This window comes from Psittacula echo (assembly GCF_963264785.1).
Source record: "Psittacula echo genome assembly, chromosome: 7".
NCBI classification, from domain to species: domain Eukaryota; kingdom Metazoa; phylum Chordata; class Aves; order Psittaciformes; family Psittacidae; genus Psittacula; species Psittacula echo.
Window position 1 is genome coordinate 10,284,604 of NC_137740.1, and position 14,665 is coordinate 10,299,268.

At 44.2% G+C, this 14,665-nt stretch overlaps 1 protein-coding gene across 3 annotated transcripts; it reads left to right on the top strand.

The window, feature by feature from the left end:
• Positions 1–172: 172 nt before the first annotated feature.
• On the top strand, positions 173–14,270 carry ATPAF1 (ATP synthase mitochondrial F1 complex assembly factor 1). Of its 3 annotated transcripts, none has more exons than XM_080623843.1 (9): positions 173–384; positions 1,384–1,492; positions 2,020–2,070; positions 3,332–3,394; positions 4,642–4,692; positions 6,498–6,545; positions 8,608–8,703; positions 9,285–9,392; positions 14,158–14,270. In XM_080623843.1, the coding sequence occupies exons 1-9, from the start codon at positions 194–196 to the stop codon at positions 14,194–14,196; spliced, it is 756 nt and encodes a 251-aa protein (XP_080479969.1). In that variant the 5' UTR covers positions 173–193; the 3' UTR covers positions 14,197–14,270. The 3 variants fall into 3 exon arrangements, with proteins under 3 accessions (XP_080479969.1, XP_080479968.1, XP_080479970.1); XM_080623842.1 differs by lacking the exon at positions 14,158–14,270 and adding an exon at positions 10,668–11,415; XM_080623844.1 differs by lacking the exon at positions 14,158–14,270 and adding an exon at positions 10,668–11,415 and having other exon boundaries at positions 281–384; positions 1,367–1,492.
• Positions 14,271–14,665: the final 395 nt, after the last annotated feature.

Sequence of the window (14,665 nt, forward strand, 5' to 3'; positions counted from 1 at the left end):
GCGCTGAGGGGGGCCGGGCGGGGCGCTGAGGGGGGCCGGGCGGAGCGCTGAGGGGGCCGGGCGGGGCGCTGAGGGGGCCGGGCGGGGCGCTGAGGGGGGCCGGGCGGGGCGCTGAGGGGGCCGGGCGGGGCGCTGAGGGGGGCCGGGCGGAGCGCTGAGGGGGCCGGGCGGAGCGCTGAGGGGGCCGGCCGCCATGGCGGGCCCGCTGCTGCAGGGCTATGGGCTGGCGGCGGTCTTGCGGAGCCGCGCTGCTCTCCGCCCGCTGGGGCTGCTGGTCCCACCGAGCCGCGGGGTGGCCGACCTGGGGCCGGGGCACGGGGAGGCGGCGCTGGAGGAGAACCCCTTCTACGGGAAGTACCGACATAAGATCCAGGAGCTGCGGAGGTGCGGGCGGGCCTGGGGACATGGCTGCGGATGGGCCTGAGGGGAAGGAAGGGCAGCAGGGAGGCCGCGGCGGAGGGGCTCATTTCTGGGAATAGGGGTGCTGGGGAAACTGGGATTTTGGGAGGGAAGGAAGTAAGTGATTTTTAGCTTTGTGCTCTAATGAGAAAATTAACTAGTTAAGCCAAATGCTGCCTTGAAATAGGGTGAAGCTTTAAGCAACCCGGTCTAGTGGAAGGTGTCCCTGCCCATGACAGGGGGTTGGAATTGGATGAGCTTTAAGGTCCCATCCAAGCCAAACCAGTCTGTAGTTGTCACCAAGTTGATGAGAGATGTCTCTCAGCATGGTGTTCAGCTCTGGGGCCTGCAACACAAGAGGGACGTGGACCTGCTTGAGTGAGTCCAGATGAGGCCACAGAGATGTGAGGGCTGGAGCACCTCTGCTATGGAGACAGGCTGAGAGAGCTGGGCTGGTTCAGCCTGGAGACGAGAAGGCTACAGGGATAGTTTAGATCAGGTTCCAGTGCCTAAAGAGGGCCTGTGAGAAATCTGGAGAGGGGCCTTTCAAAAGGGCCTGTAGGGACAGGACAAGGGATAATGGCTTTAACCTGGCAGAGGGGAGATGGAGATGAGATACTAGGAAAAAAGTATACTGTGAGGGTGCTGGGGCACGGGCACTGGCACAAGGTGCCCAGAGAAGCTGTGGCTGCCCCATCCCTGGCAGTGCTCAAGGCCAGGTTGGACACAGGGGCTTGGAGCAACCTGCTCTAGTGGAAGGTGTCCCTGCCCGTGGCAGGGGTTGGAGCTGGATGAGCTTTAAGGTCCCTTCCAACCCAAACCAGTCTGGAATTCTGTGGCCAGTTGGTAAGAGAGTTTTAGTAACAAGAAATTAAAAATGTAAGTTTCAACATTTACAACATGAATCACTGCCACAGTAAACATTTTAAAAAGCCAAATGATGTTCATCACCCGGTCCTTTTAACAGTCCCTTTTCCAATTCAGATCCAGTCCAGATGTGTTTGAATCCCGTATGGAAAAAAGAACAGAAGTGAAAAAGCAGCCTGTGGGATACTCCAATCAGGGAGAATTTATCAGATGCATGGAGGAAAAGGCAAGGCCAACTTTCTTTGTAATTCACATGTATTAAAGCTATAATGTATATCGAATTAGCATAATGCTGTGAACATAAAGTGTTCCCATTAGTAAGGAGCCCCAGAATGTCACTCTCTGATGGCTAAAAGTATTGTTCTCTACTGGTTTTTAGACTTAATTTCTGTGCTTGAAGCCTTAAGTTGCTTAACTAGTTCCAGATTGGTTTAGCCAAATGGAGGGACATGATCTTGCATATATCATTTTTTAGGAATGCAAGAAAACTGTTCAGTAATATTGGATCCGAAGTGCATAATAGTTTCCTCTGAGTTAATCCTTTCTGGCCTTTAAACTAATAATTCATTAGGTTACTCATCTTTGTTCTAATTAATCATTTTATTCAAACGCACTGCCGTGATCTTCAAGTATCTCCAGTTTGGAGCTCCTACTCAGGAGATATTTGTCATCAGGCATGTTATGCATGGCAGGGAAGGCAAATAAATGGAATTAAAGCATCAGCTATAAAAACTAAAGAATGTTTTCTTCTAGGCAAAAGGCTTGGGCTCAAAGACGTCTAAGGGTGGATTCACAAAAGACAAGGTAAGGGAAGCAAACCTTCATGTTAGGAGAGGACATGCTGGTAAATTAAGGATGTAGATATATTGCTACCATCAGTGCCTCAGCCAAGAGCTTCTTGACATAAAACTGATCTTCCTTATGCTGCAATTGATTATAAGATTTAAATTTACTGTTGGGACTGTGTTTGATCTTAAAATTCCTGGCGCTCTGCGTTTTTAGTATCCTGTCATTTTTGACATGCTGGAAGTTCCTGCTCCTGAGAGAATCTGTACTGAATGCTCACAGCAATAAATAGAAAGGGTTAAGCTGCCTGTACAACGTGTAAATAGATTTCCAAAGATCAGCCAGCAGAGGGACCAGAGACTGGTTTTACTCTCTTTCACATTTCTTGTATTTTGGCAAACTTACTGTGTAAATATGTCTGAGATGGCTGAAGGTGAAAGGCTGCAGCTCCTCTTGCAGCTTCAGTAGAGATCTGCACAGCTGGAGCAAAGTGTGTTCTGTGTCCTGAAAGAATGTCTTCGATTTTGACTCAGTGTGTGATTCCACTTCTCAGTGTGCTACTGCTTATGATTTACTGGTTTCTTTGGCAATTAAGACAACCAAGTCACACTATAAACTGAATTAAGCTACTCTGATGTGAAGGGTTAACCAATGTACAGGGGGGTTAGGGTTAAGCCGCTTGCTTAACATGTTACTGCTTACTTGTGCCTACTGAGCAAATGCGTGCTCAACACTTGCTGTGCTAGCTGGAACAGGGTGGGAGGACCAAGGCTATTGATAAGAGGAAGGAACAGTAACTCGGTTCCTGCTCTCTGGACCCCTAAACCGGCTGAAATCAGCTTTGCGGTTTGGGCATTGACTAAAGCAGCAGGGAACATGCGTGACAACTAGAGGTGAAATGTTCAAGGAAGACTCTTTACTTCATCTTAAGACCCTCGCCCATGACCACCAGGAGACATTACATACTCAAGGACCTTTTACCTCATCATAATATGAGAGGGGATAGGTCATGAGTATGTGTGTGTTGTGTAACTTCATGAACATGTATGAATATGAAGGAGAACAATGCTGAGGAACGCATGCTTTTGGAGGAGTGATCCCCCATGCATCTCACCGCTGAATAAAGCATACCTACTTTACAACTTTAGCGAGTTGTGGAATCTACCCGCGTATCAACTCTAGCTTCAGTATGTTTTCTAATTGCATCCATTCATTCTGGATTCTCACTTGGATCAGAGAACTGCTATCATGCCAGATTTCCTTATGCTTTCTCTTACAGACACTTGATTCAATTCTGAATGTTGAGATGGTGAAAGAAAAGTCAGCAGAGGAGATAAAACAGGTGATGGATTTAAATGGAATAAAGTTTGCACCACATCTGTGCTTAATAGTAATCTACATATAAGGATGGAATTTTACTTAGCCATGTTTTATTTTTCAGTCTATAGATGAATATTTATTAAAAGCACATTGACATGCATATTGATAGTAGAAAATAAAGTTTTTTCCATATAGGTAAGGCCACCTAGGATGTACCCTGGTACATCTGTACCTGGTACATCTGGACTTGATTTCTCAGAAACTGACTCCACTGTACTTCTTACTGTTGCCATTTAGTGTGTAGCAGTTGAATTGGTGTTAGCAAGCTACTGTCAGGTTTGAAGCCCAGTAAAGGGAAAACTTAGCAGTAGTTCGTATGGATTATACTACATCTGTTCTACAGAAATAAAACCAAAGCTTTTGCCACCTTGTACCTTTGTTTGCATTCTGTCTCATTTAGGAGCCTGTGTACTGAAGCTGGTTAGGGTAAGAAGGAGGTGGATGGGTCTGTTTCTTTGAAAAACAGTGTGAATTGAGTTATTCTTCTTGTTACCTACTTGGCTGTGCACTATATTCCCTTTTATCTAGTTATAAGTCACATCTGTTGCACCTTTCTGATGTAGCTTGAGTTGGATCTGGTACTTTTTTTCCTTATCAGTCTGTATGCCAAGAATGTCATTTGAAGGAAAGCAGCACATATGAAGGAGCCTTCTGGCACAACTTGAAGTGCAGAAACCTAGCGGCTTTCCTGATAGCTTGGGAACATTATAGAAGTAGTTACTTGCTCTGCAGGGATGGTGTGCAACCAGTTACAGCAGGGAGTGGTTTGATAACTCTTGAGTTCCTTTTGAGTTCTTCTGCTTCTGTTTTATGATTAAACATTTTACCAACAATTCTCATTAATTCTGTAGGACTGGGGAAAAGCAACTGAAAAGGTCCTGAACTCTGGGCTTTTACTTGTGCTTGTCCATTTATTAAGGACTCTGAACTTTTATGTAGGTAGTATTATCCTGCTGTGATGAAGAAAAAGGTTGTGAACACGGGGAAGCATTATGCAAAGACTTGTCTTCTCTTAAATTTTACACTTAGAAGTGTATTGTGGTAGCAGGAAAGTCAGTCAGGTTTGATTGAAAAATGACTTCTCGAAGTGCTTACAAAGGTTAGTTGACAAAGGAAATTTCTTTTAAAGCATTTAGTATTAGTGCTTTTAACTGTATTAATTTAATATTACTGATTTTAACTGTACATTATCTTCTTTGTTTCCTGCAGATTTGGAATCAGTATTTTTCTTCCAAAGACACCGTTTACGCTGTTATTCCTGTAAGTAGTTCCCCTGTAGTTACGCATTTGAAAGGCCAGTATGCAAGGCTTTCTTTTCTGTGATTCTGTTGCTTTTAAAAGCAATCATTGAAGGAAAATGAGGTTACAAGAACAAACTTCCTTTCCAGATTCAGTGGTCTTACTGCACCAAATAAAGGCTAAAGGCTTTTTTTTCCCCACACCAAAAAACGTGTACCCCTTTTTTTCCTTGCTTACATCAGTCTTAGTAAAGCCAGTACTTTTTTCTGCACATCTGGCTTGAATTTCCAGGCACATTTTATTATGAGTATCCAACACTCTTTGCAGGGCCCTGGTATCTACTAAGGTAGCATTTGTATTTTCACATCATTTTTTCTCAGTGTTGCTTATATCTTTCCTCTCTTCCCTGCAGTCTGAACAGCAAACTCCAGTTGAATAGGGCAGTACTAGAGCACTTGGCTAATGATTTGCACGTGGCTAATCACTTATGACTTACCTTCATACATTTAAAATTATTGGCAGTGCTGTCTTTCATTGAGATTGCATGGTGCTTCCTGTGATAAGATCTTACTTCTTATTCCTGATAGCTTTACCAGATGTTAATTGTTGTTAATCTGCATTAGGCTGAAGGAGGTTTTTTTCACTTTGGGGATTTCTTCCTATTCTTTGCTTCAAAGTCTCTATGTGATTGTGATCTCTTAAATCTGTCTTTTCACATCTGGGCACAAACTGTGTGTTCCTTGAGTTCTTGAAACCTCATTTAGATCTGGGGTCTGATTTGCAATTGTATTTGGCCCTTTGAGCTGCAACTGAAGTCGGTGGGAGGCTATATCCTAAATGTATGAAGTGTTGTATGCCCAGAATATGGCAACGTGGGATTTGAAGTCGAGCGGCTTCATGTTTCAGTTTTCCCAACATGTGGATCTTGTGAAAACAGTTTGAGTCACACATTTACTGTAGCAGAATGCCAAAGCCAGGGACTCCAGTTAAGATGGTGTAGGCCTTTCATTAGTGGGGCTGGCATTGTTCTTTGGTGCACTGTTTTAGGGGAGTTTTGGAAGCTTTTTAAGGCTTTAATGCAAACCAGGTCCTAGGCACATTAGGAGGTATTTCATGGTGTCATCAGGGAGAGGGGGAAAACCCTCTATATCTTTTGCCAGAAGCTTTTTGTTGGCTAGAAGAAAGGCCTTGCCTAATTCTTGAGTGCTCAAAAGCACACATGGGGGAATTTCATGTTGATGGATGTCATGTGTTTTCTTTCCTGAACATCTTAGAGTATTAATATGCTGTGCTGGGAAGAAAAGTGCAGACAAAAGGTTTGAGGGAATGTAAAGAACATGTGAATGAGATTTCCAGGTTTCATCAGGGATGACCAAATATATTTGTGGTTTTAATATAAACCTAAGCAATAAGTATGTTACTTGAGTAAATATCTAGGCTGCATTTTAATACTGAAGAACAGATGACTGTGATGTAAAATCCACAATTTGAGGCCAGGGATATGTCGCCTTGCTCAGCTGTTGACACCACAAAATGCGGTGGACCTATTACTCAAAGAGGACATAATGTAAGTCTGAAATGTGGGCCCCCAACCTCCAAGGAATAAAGCTTTGGATCCAGAAAGGGGTTTGCTGCTGTATCTTGGAGACAGCATTGTTAAAACGGGATAGCAATGACATTTAGGTAACTAAGAACTAAATACAGTTTTCCATGCACTCATTGTTAGCTGCTCCCGCAGTGAGACCTTCTGTAGATGGACGTTGTACCCTGTAAAGGTTAATGGGATGATTCTGAATTATTGACTTTCTCTTTCTCCTTCTCCAAAGGCAGAGAAGTTTGATTTAATATGGAAGAGAGCCCAGAAATGTCCATCGGTACGTATGGAAGATACAGTGGGTGGATGTAGAGCTGTAATGCATTTCTCCTCTCTAAAGCTTAATTCATAAACTTTTGACCCTCCCCTATTCAGACTTATTGTATCAGCTCAGTTAGTAAAATCCAAGTGTTCATACACTCGTCTTAGTGTTCAGAAAAAAGCAATGGCTATTTATATGTATTGAACAGTTTGACCTAGCTATCAGTTATCTAGATATGAGAGATGTAGGGTTCAGAAAATAAGCACAGCATCTCCCCGGGAATGGATTTAACTACATGCCACCGTTTTCCATGAATTGATGTCTTGTGGTTAAGTCTCTTTCATGCAGTGCTATGAAGAGCCAGGCTTTTTAGGCCAGCTTCACTGATATTTCCACGTATCTTTCCTTATTGCTCAAAGCCTGCTTGCTTTAACTCAGAGGAACTGTTGTTGGCTGTAACTGTGAGTCACCATGGCATTACATTGTGTTTGCGTGGGGAAAGGGAGTTCTCTTGTCTTAATGGCTGCTGTGAGTTGCTCCTCTATATGTTTCTTTTGTGGCAGTGGAGATAGTAGGCAGGAGTACCTGAAAAGGAAAAAGACAAGGAATCAACATGTTGGGGTTCTGTCCAAAGAAAGAACTGAACCTTGTCATCTGTTAGCCTGCTTTTTTGTCATGGTAAATATGCATAGCCATGCTTTCTTCACCACACTGGTGATCTGTGATAGGTAAATGCTGGTAAGCTAATAAGAGCCATTTGCATGGAAGCCATCGGGCAGGCACCTTGCTCTGTCAGTGATGTGTCTCTGTCTCTAAGGGAGTGTGAGTTGTCAAAAAAGCCTGTGTGTAAGCTCTGTTGCACAGCATTGTAATTCAGCAGCTGTGATGGAAAGAAAGCGGGAATTAGGTGTAGCCAAACACTTTATTAAGGTTCATAAAATACTCTGTGGGTTGTGTCTTAGGTGTATGCCAGCATGGCAAAGTATAAAATACTGAGAATGCGTAATAGGTTTATTTCAGAAGTGAGTGGATTCCCAAGATTTGGGTTCACTGTTTCTCATGTGGGTTGGTGGAAATCTTGTAAGCTTCAATTAGAAGATTCCTGTGTGAATGAGCATGTTGTTGCTTTGAAGAAGTTAAGCTGCAAAAAAGCAGAACTAACAAGCTAAAGGATATCTTTTGTTCCGTGCTGCTGGATTAGCATTGTTTTCAGTTGAAAGTCAGTTTTTACAGTAACTTGTGCACTGAAGGATGGTCTTTGTGCAAATTTTGCTGTGCTGACACAGAAATAAAATACTTCATTCCCTTATGAAAACAAAGTACCTAGACTTCACTGTGTTAGGAGGAGTGCTTTTGCAGATCTGAATGGGAGACTTTACTAGATGGATGGATTGGTCCTGTATATTCCACTTGCCAAGAGCAAGATCAGCCATATCTGAGCTATATATATATATATATAATATTATATATATATATAATAGCCATATTCCCGAGCTACTTTGAGCTTGAAAAGCTATTTATAGCTTTAAGTACATTTCTGTACAGTGCATTGGCATTTAGTCAGGTATCCTGTATGGTTTTCTCCTCCCATGTTGTCTTTCCCCTTGGTGTGGGAAAATGAGCAAGTCTGTAGCCTATGGAGCTGAATAGATTGTAGATCTCTAGAGAGAAAATGCTTGCTGCCTATTCTGAAACAGTTGGTGAAATTGCAGGATTAAATACTCTGAATGCTCCTTATCTCATATTTTACCATTTCTCTGTTAATTTTCTAGAAGTGAACAGAAAGGTCAGAGCCTGAATGTTCTCCACTGTCCTGTCATTTCCTTTCCCTGTCTTATATAACACTGATAAAAATATGTGCCAACATGTTTGCTAATGAAATAATACTGATAAGGTAATGCTGGTTTATTGTCTGGTTCCTGCTGCCCTATCATTCCTGGTGGGGCAAAGAAACCCTTTTATCTGTTGTGGTTCTCTTTCTAAAGAGATGCTGGAGGCCAGTATGACACCGGCACTGTTTTGTTCTATGAAAGGCTTTGTTTGAATTGGTTTTACTAATTTTTTAATCATTTCTCTGCAGTTTCTGTATGCTTTGCCAAGAAAAGAAGGCTACGAGTTCTTCGTGGGGCAGTGGTCAGGAACAGAATTGCACTTCACTTCCCTAATAAACATTCAGGTGAGTGGTTGAAATATAAAGTCCAAAAATGGCTTAGGATCCAGTAATACATACTATCAGCATATTACAATATCTAATACTTGCTAAATAGTTTAATGAACAGGTTGTCTAGCTTAACTTGAAAAGAAGTATCTGGGAAAAACTGGCATTAATTATGGGTAACTTAATTAAGGGTAAATTAGTAAGTTTGTGGGTATCAAATGTCTCTCTAAAAGGAGGATGAGGTAAGAAGTCACATAGTCTCAAAATAGAAGCACAAGCCAAACTCTTCAGAACTGTTTGTGCAAGCTATTTACATTACCAGTAGATGCTATAAGATGAAATGTCATCCTGGAAGTTGTGGGTTCTTTTAAATGCAAAATGGTCTTTAGTCAAGAAGAAAACCCAGCCTAACTCTGTAAATCCCTTGCTTTCTGTAAATACCAGGAATAATGAAGTTTTAATTAGAACTGACCCTTAAGCCCTGGAAAATGACTGCCTCCATAGCAGTTAATACTCAAAGTTTTGTAATAAAGCCTCCAGATCTACAGTAGAGCTGAGGTTCTTCATGGGATGCTGATGGGTTTCTTTATCTCCTTCAGACCCAAGGTGAAACTGCCCCTAGCCAGTTGGTCCTGTACCATTTTCCTGATCTACAGAAGGAAAAAGGGATAGTTCTAATGACAGCAGAAATGGACTCCAAGTTCTTGGTAAGAGAAATCTGCTCATTGACTTCCTTCATTTTATGCTGCAACTCCTCGTACAGGTTTGAATTAAAACCAAATTAAAATGAAGTCTTTAAAAGACCCTTTCCCAAAGAATTTTCTTACAAGATTCCTTTGATCTAATCTACTTAGTACTAGGGAAAGCTAGAAGGGAATCATCAGTCTTTGTCTCTTGGGTGATTTCAGCTCATGCATTCTTTTGTTTTGTTTGTTACTTTTGTTTTTTGTTATTAATAAAAGCAAATTGAAGTGAAATGTTCTGCTACCTGCCAACAAGTTAAAGAAGTGTTTCGAATACTGCTTCTCAAATCAGGACACCTCCAGTGCTTCTTGTTTCCATGCACCTTTGCTCTTTTTTCTATGTGTGGGTGTGCTGTTACTTGCATATTTGCAGTAGTACAGTGCTAGCACTAATTGTACCAGGGATTGCACTGGTGGAACAAGATAACTAAAGCATCCCATCTCTAACTGACCTACTTACACCAGTTCTGAAGCAGTGTGCAGAGGAGTGTGCAGAGAACTCATTGGTGATGCATTTGCCCTGTTTTGTCTCTTGAGTAAACAATCAATTTTTGCAAATAGGTCAACCATAAGAAGGGAAAGATGAGACTTTGGTTGCATCTCCAGTGTCTTAGAGCTTGCAGGGATCATGAAAGATGTATTTGACCTCTGAGGTGTATGCTCAGCAGGAAGGTAGTTTAAATGCACGGTGCTAAAGGGTGTAAGTAGGTCAGGAACAAGAGGGAAGTGGTTTAAGAGATTTGCTAAATTAAGGTGGCTTGGCATTGAGTCACTCAGTGAGCGGGACTGCAGCTGCTGAAGAGTCTTTTTCAAGGGATACTCAGACACAAACCCTGATGGTTGGAGAAGAGAAGGCTGCGTGGAGACCTCATAGCAGCCTTCCAGTATCTGAAGGGGGCCTATAAGGATGCTGGAGGGACTCTTCATCAGGGGCTGTAGCAGTAGGACAAGGGGTGAGGAGTTCAAACTGAAACAGGGGAGGTTCAGGTCAGACATAAGGAAGAAGTTCTTTACTGTCAGGGTGCTGAGGCACTGGAACAGGTTGCTGAAGGAAGTTGTGAATGCTCCATCTCTGGTGGTGTTCAAGGCCAGGTTGGACAAAGCCTTGGGTGACATGGTTTAGTGTGAGGTGTCCCTGCCCATGGCAGGGGATTTGGAACTTGATGATCATGGGGTCCTTTCCAACCCTAACTATTCTATGATTCTACGGTAACACATAGTCTTTGTTTTAACTTGCAGGTGGTGCATGAAGCACAGTGCTTGGCAAATCAGGTGCAGCTTTTCTATGCAACGGATCGTTCCGAGACCTATGAACTAGTGGAGACCTTCAACCACAGATCTAGTGAATTTAAATATATGACAGTTATAGCAGAGCTTGAGCAAAGCGGGCTTGGAAGAGAACTGAGACCTGGTCAGGTTTCTGACAAGTCACAGAGCTGACCTGCAGGTGAAGTAAGCCAGCAGCAGTGAGGGTTCCTTACAGGGGGTGGTGCTGTGTCTTTTGGTTTACAGATTTGATTTGGCTACAGAAAGGATCTGGAGACATCCTGGAAGTCAAGTGTCAAGCCTGTCTGGCACTTACGAAAGATGAGGACTTGGGCCATCAGAACAGCAGTAATTGCCAAAATGGAGCCCTGCAACTTCATCAGAACAGGCCATTTTCCCATCCTCTGACTTACTGCTACATGCCGTATTTTTGAAATCTGAAGGGACAGAACAGAAGCCCTGTAATGGACTGCACTGACATCAGGAGAGAACCAACCAGTGTTTCTGCTCAGTAAATGCATTTTAAATGCCCTCTGCCATTATAATTGCATGGTCCAGTGCTTTTTAATCTGTGTGGAATTTATACAGGCTTGTCCATCAAGAAAAAAGAGTAGGGCTGATGGTCTAAAACAAATGGCTCTTTGTTACTTTGTGAGGTTCCTTACACAGATGTGTACTGTGGCCTGTGTTTTTCTCAGGATTAAAGCATAGAGTGACTAGATTTGTTCTGGGAATTTTGTGCTTCTTATTTGATATATTCATTTCATCCTGTTGCTGTGCTTCTATCTTAGAGATGTTTTTCTTGAGGTGCAGGATATGATGCACGTGGTTTTATTCTTTTGTTCTATTAAAAGAATAAAACCAATTAAAAACTATATTTTTTAATAGTGTGGAGGAATGATGGCCTGTTTTATAGAATTAACTTTTTGCAGACTGGCATCTAGTCAGCCAATGGTATTTGAAGGGACAGAAACCAGCACTTTTTCCCATTTCAGGAAAGGCACTATCCATATTAAAAGCAAGATGGACTGGCATAGTAGCAGAGAGCGAGCCACTCACCAGTTTCTCAAATGCTGAGTGACAGCTCATGGAAAAGATGTATTGGTGTGCATAAAATGAATGTGCATAGCTACTGTAACGTGGCAGTGTTGTTGGTAAGGTTCTGGCTCTACAGACTGCAGCAGGTTTGAGTTTTCAAACCTGCCTTCAACAAAAGGACCCCAAAACATTCATGCTTGAGCTTCTCTTGTTTTCATTCCCAGCAAAGGCAGCCAGTGCAGCTGGGTAAGGGCGTACTGAGCAGTGTGACATGTAATCTGTGCCTGGATTACCAGCACACCACCACTGCGCAGGTAGGCAACAGAAGGCAGCCAGGAGCAGCACTGCAGTATTTCCTGTGCCCACATCAAATCCCTGTCACTAACTTGCCCTTTGCACTGATTATCCATTATGTCCAGGCCATGTTGTACCTTCCCATCAGCCTGCTGAAGCTGGCAGGCATTCCCTCCTGTGCCAGAGGAATGGAGGCAAGAAGGGTACACAGCTTGTCTCTGGGTTACAGGAAGACAGTTTTTGGGGCAGGGCTGGTATCAGATTTTCTGTGCTACCCTTAACCATGGCCTGATAGGGAGGTTTGATTAGTTACAAGGGGCTCTGACAATCTGTTTGCTAGTGGAATTGTAGGACTGTGTTGCTGTTAATACTGTTGCTCTGTGCTTTCTCAGCCCATTCATTGGACACAAACATCATTCAGCCAAGCACTAAAGGTAGATAGTAAGGTTTTAGTATTGGGAACTGTTGTAGCACCGAGTCATAGACGTGTTTTCCTGCAATGCATGCATTGGAATGGTTTTTAAATAAGTCCCAAAGTGGAAAGGCAAAAGTTGATCATATTGCCTGCAGCCATTTTGCAAGAGGCTACATTTTCTGTCCCTGGCAGAAGTGGAATGGACTGATGAATGGAGCAAGAGCTTTCTTCTGCAGATGAATTCACATGCCTTGAAGTGCACACTGTAACATGTTTCCTCCTTGTGCCAAGGTGAGACCATGTGGCACAGAAATGACTGACGTGGTATCAATGCTGTGGTGCTGTACTGTGTCTCACTGAGGTTCAAAGACTTAGATGTGTGTGCAATGGCAGGGAGATATCTGAGGGCTTAGGAAACTCAAAGCTGCATGTCCTCCTGGCAGGTATTGTGCTTGTGCCACAGTTAGGACTTGACCAGCACACTCGAATCTGTGCTGACCGCTGCTGTGGTGGTGATGGGGCTGAAACTGGGATAAAAACAGTAATCTAGTCGTAATCCTGTGTCCCACTGAATGCTTGGTGTAAGGGGGAGTAAGTCAGCTGAAGAACCAGCTCCACAAACCATCCGTGCTGCAGAAATAGGCCATGGTGTGCTATGGCTGTGTGGCTGCTTCAGTGCCCAGAAGGCACTTGTCCTGGCTGCCTGATGTAGCCTCAGCATGAGCTGGCAATCCTCGTGGGGACCTTCAAGCCATAGTATGGACATGGACCCCTGGGTCCATCTGTTGCTTTGTGTAAACTTGCAGCTACACCAGTTTTAAGCCACTAAAATCTCATGCAGGATTTGTAAGATGTGATGTGATGTGCTTGGGCTCTGTGTTGAGCCTAAGGGCTGGTGGAAATGCTGCTAGCCTTGACATGGGGAGAGAAGGTAACTGTGAGACTTGTGGTGTGCAGCCACTAGAGGGAAGATTTGTCTCCTTATTCTGAGCTCGCACACGCTTGCATGAGCCTGTCTGCTCAGCTTTGTGAGCTTGGGGTGAGTTTTGTGTTAAAACCCATTTAGATGCCTTGGCTGCTCCTCTATGGTTGATAACATGGTGGGATGCACTAAATTAGACCAGTTCCCCAGTTCCAGTTCCCCAGCCCACTGTCCTAGATCCTGGATGAGCTGCCTTGGGGAGGGCAAACAACCTGCTATAGGTTTCCAGGTAGCTTTGCTGATTTCCACTTCTGGACCAGGTTCTTCCTGAGCTGCTTGTGTCTGTCTTAAATAGTCCTCAAGTGGGCATGCTCATGGAGGAGAAGCCCAAGTCGCCCTGTTGCCCCATGTAGGCACAAGACCCCTGCAGCAAGGACTTTGCAGCTAAACTGAGTGCTGTAGGAGCCACCGCCTTCCCTCAGTGCTGTCTGTGGTCTGCCTCCAGCTGGAGGAAGACCCCAAGGCCAGGGATGTAGCAGCAGTTCCTGCTAGGAGCAGCGGAGCAAGCTTTAGGGCCAGGCTCCTTGTTATCAGCATCTCAAACTCCTGTCACCCCCAGGAGATATCCCCCTCTGTCAGCAGGAAACCCAGAGCCCATCCTGCTCTCTAGGGAGACACCCTGGATTGTGAAAGGCAGCTGTCACAGCAATCAAGGAAGTGCAGACTGAAGGATGGTGTTCCTACCCTCACTTAAAATGCTGACTCCGGTGCCTGCATTTTTCCCTGTGCCTTAGCAAATGGCAAGACTCCAGTGCCCTCTGATCTGCGGCTGAGGAAGTTCTCACTCCCTATTGCTGAGCTTGTGCAGGACTCGGTGGAGCAGGGAGTGGGAACTGGCTGTTCCTGATGCTGCATAACCGAGGTAAACTTTAATGGGCACGTCCTTGGTCTCTCTGGGAATAATCAGTGCAAACCCACTGCTCCCTTTGCTGTGTCTTGTGGTCTGCACAGGCATGCAGAGCCTTCAACCCAGCCTGGGAACAAGCATCTCCCTGGCTGATGGGGTGCAGGCCATCATGTAGCATGGGAGAGCCGGGCCTGGTGCTGGTGGGGGGCTTGCAGTGGGCTCAGTGTGCCCTCCCCTCATGCAGCTGTGTCGTGCCAAGCTGTGTGGAGCTGTATCTCTGTGTTGGGCCTCTTTCCATGACCACCCGTGAAGTCCAATGGAGCCATCCAGCGCTCCGGGCTTGTTTCCTTCCTTGCTTCCTTCCTACTGATAAATTCAGCCATGCACCTGCCTTC

Coding starts and splice junctions, on each gene's coding strand:
- ATPAF1 (XM_080623842.1), top strand. CDS start 194: ATGGCGGGCCCGCTGCTGCAGGGCTATGGGCTGGCGGCGGTCTTGCGG. Junction 3,395..4,641: donor CAGCAGAGGAGATAAAACAG/GTGATGGATTTA, acceptor TGTTTCCTGCAG/ATTTGGAATCAGTATTTTTC. Junction 4,693..6,497: donor CCGTTTACGCTGTTATTCCT/GTAAGTAGTTCC, acceptor CCTTCTCCAAAG/GCAGAGAAGTTTGATTTAAT.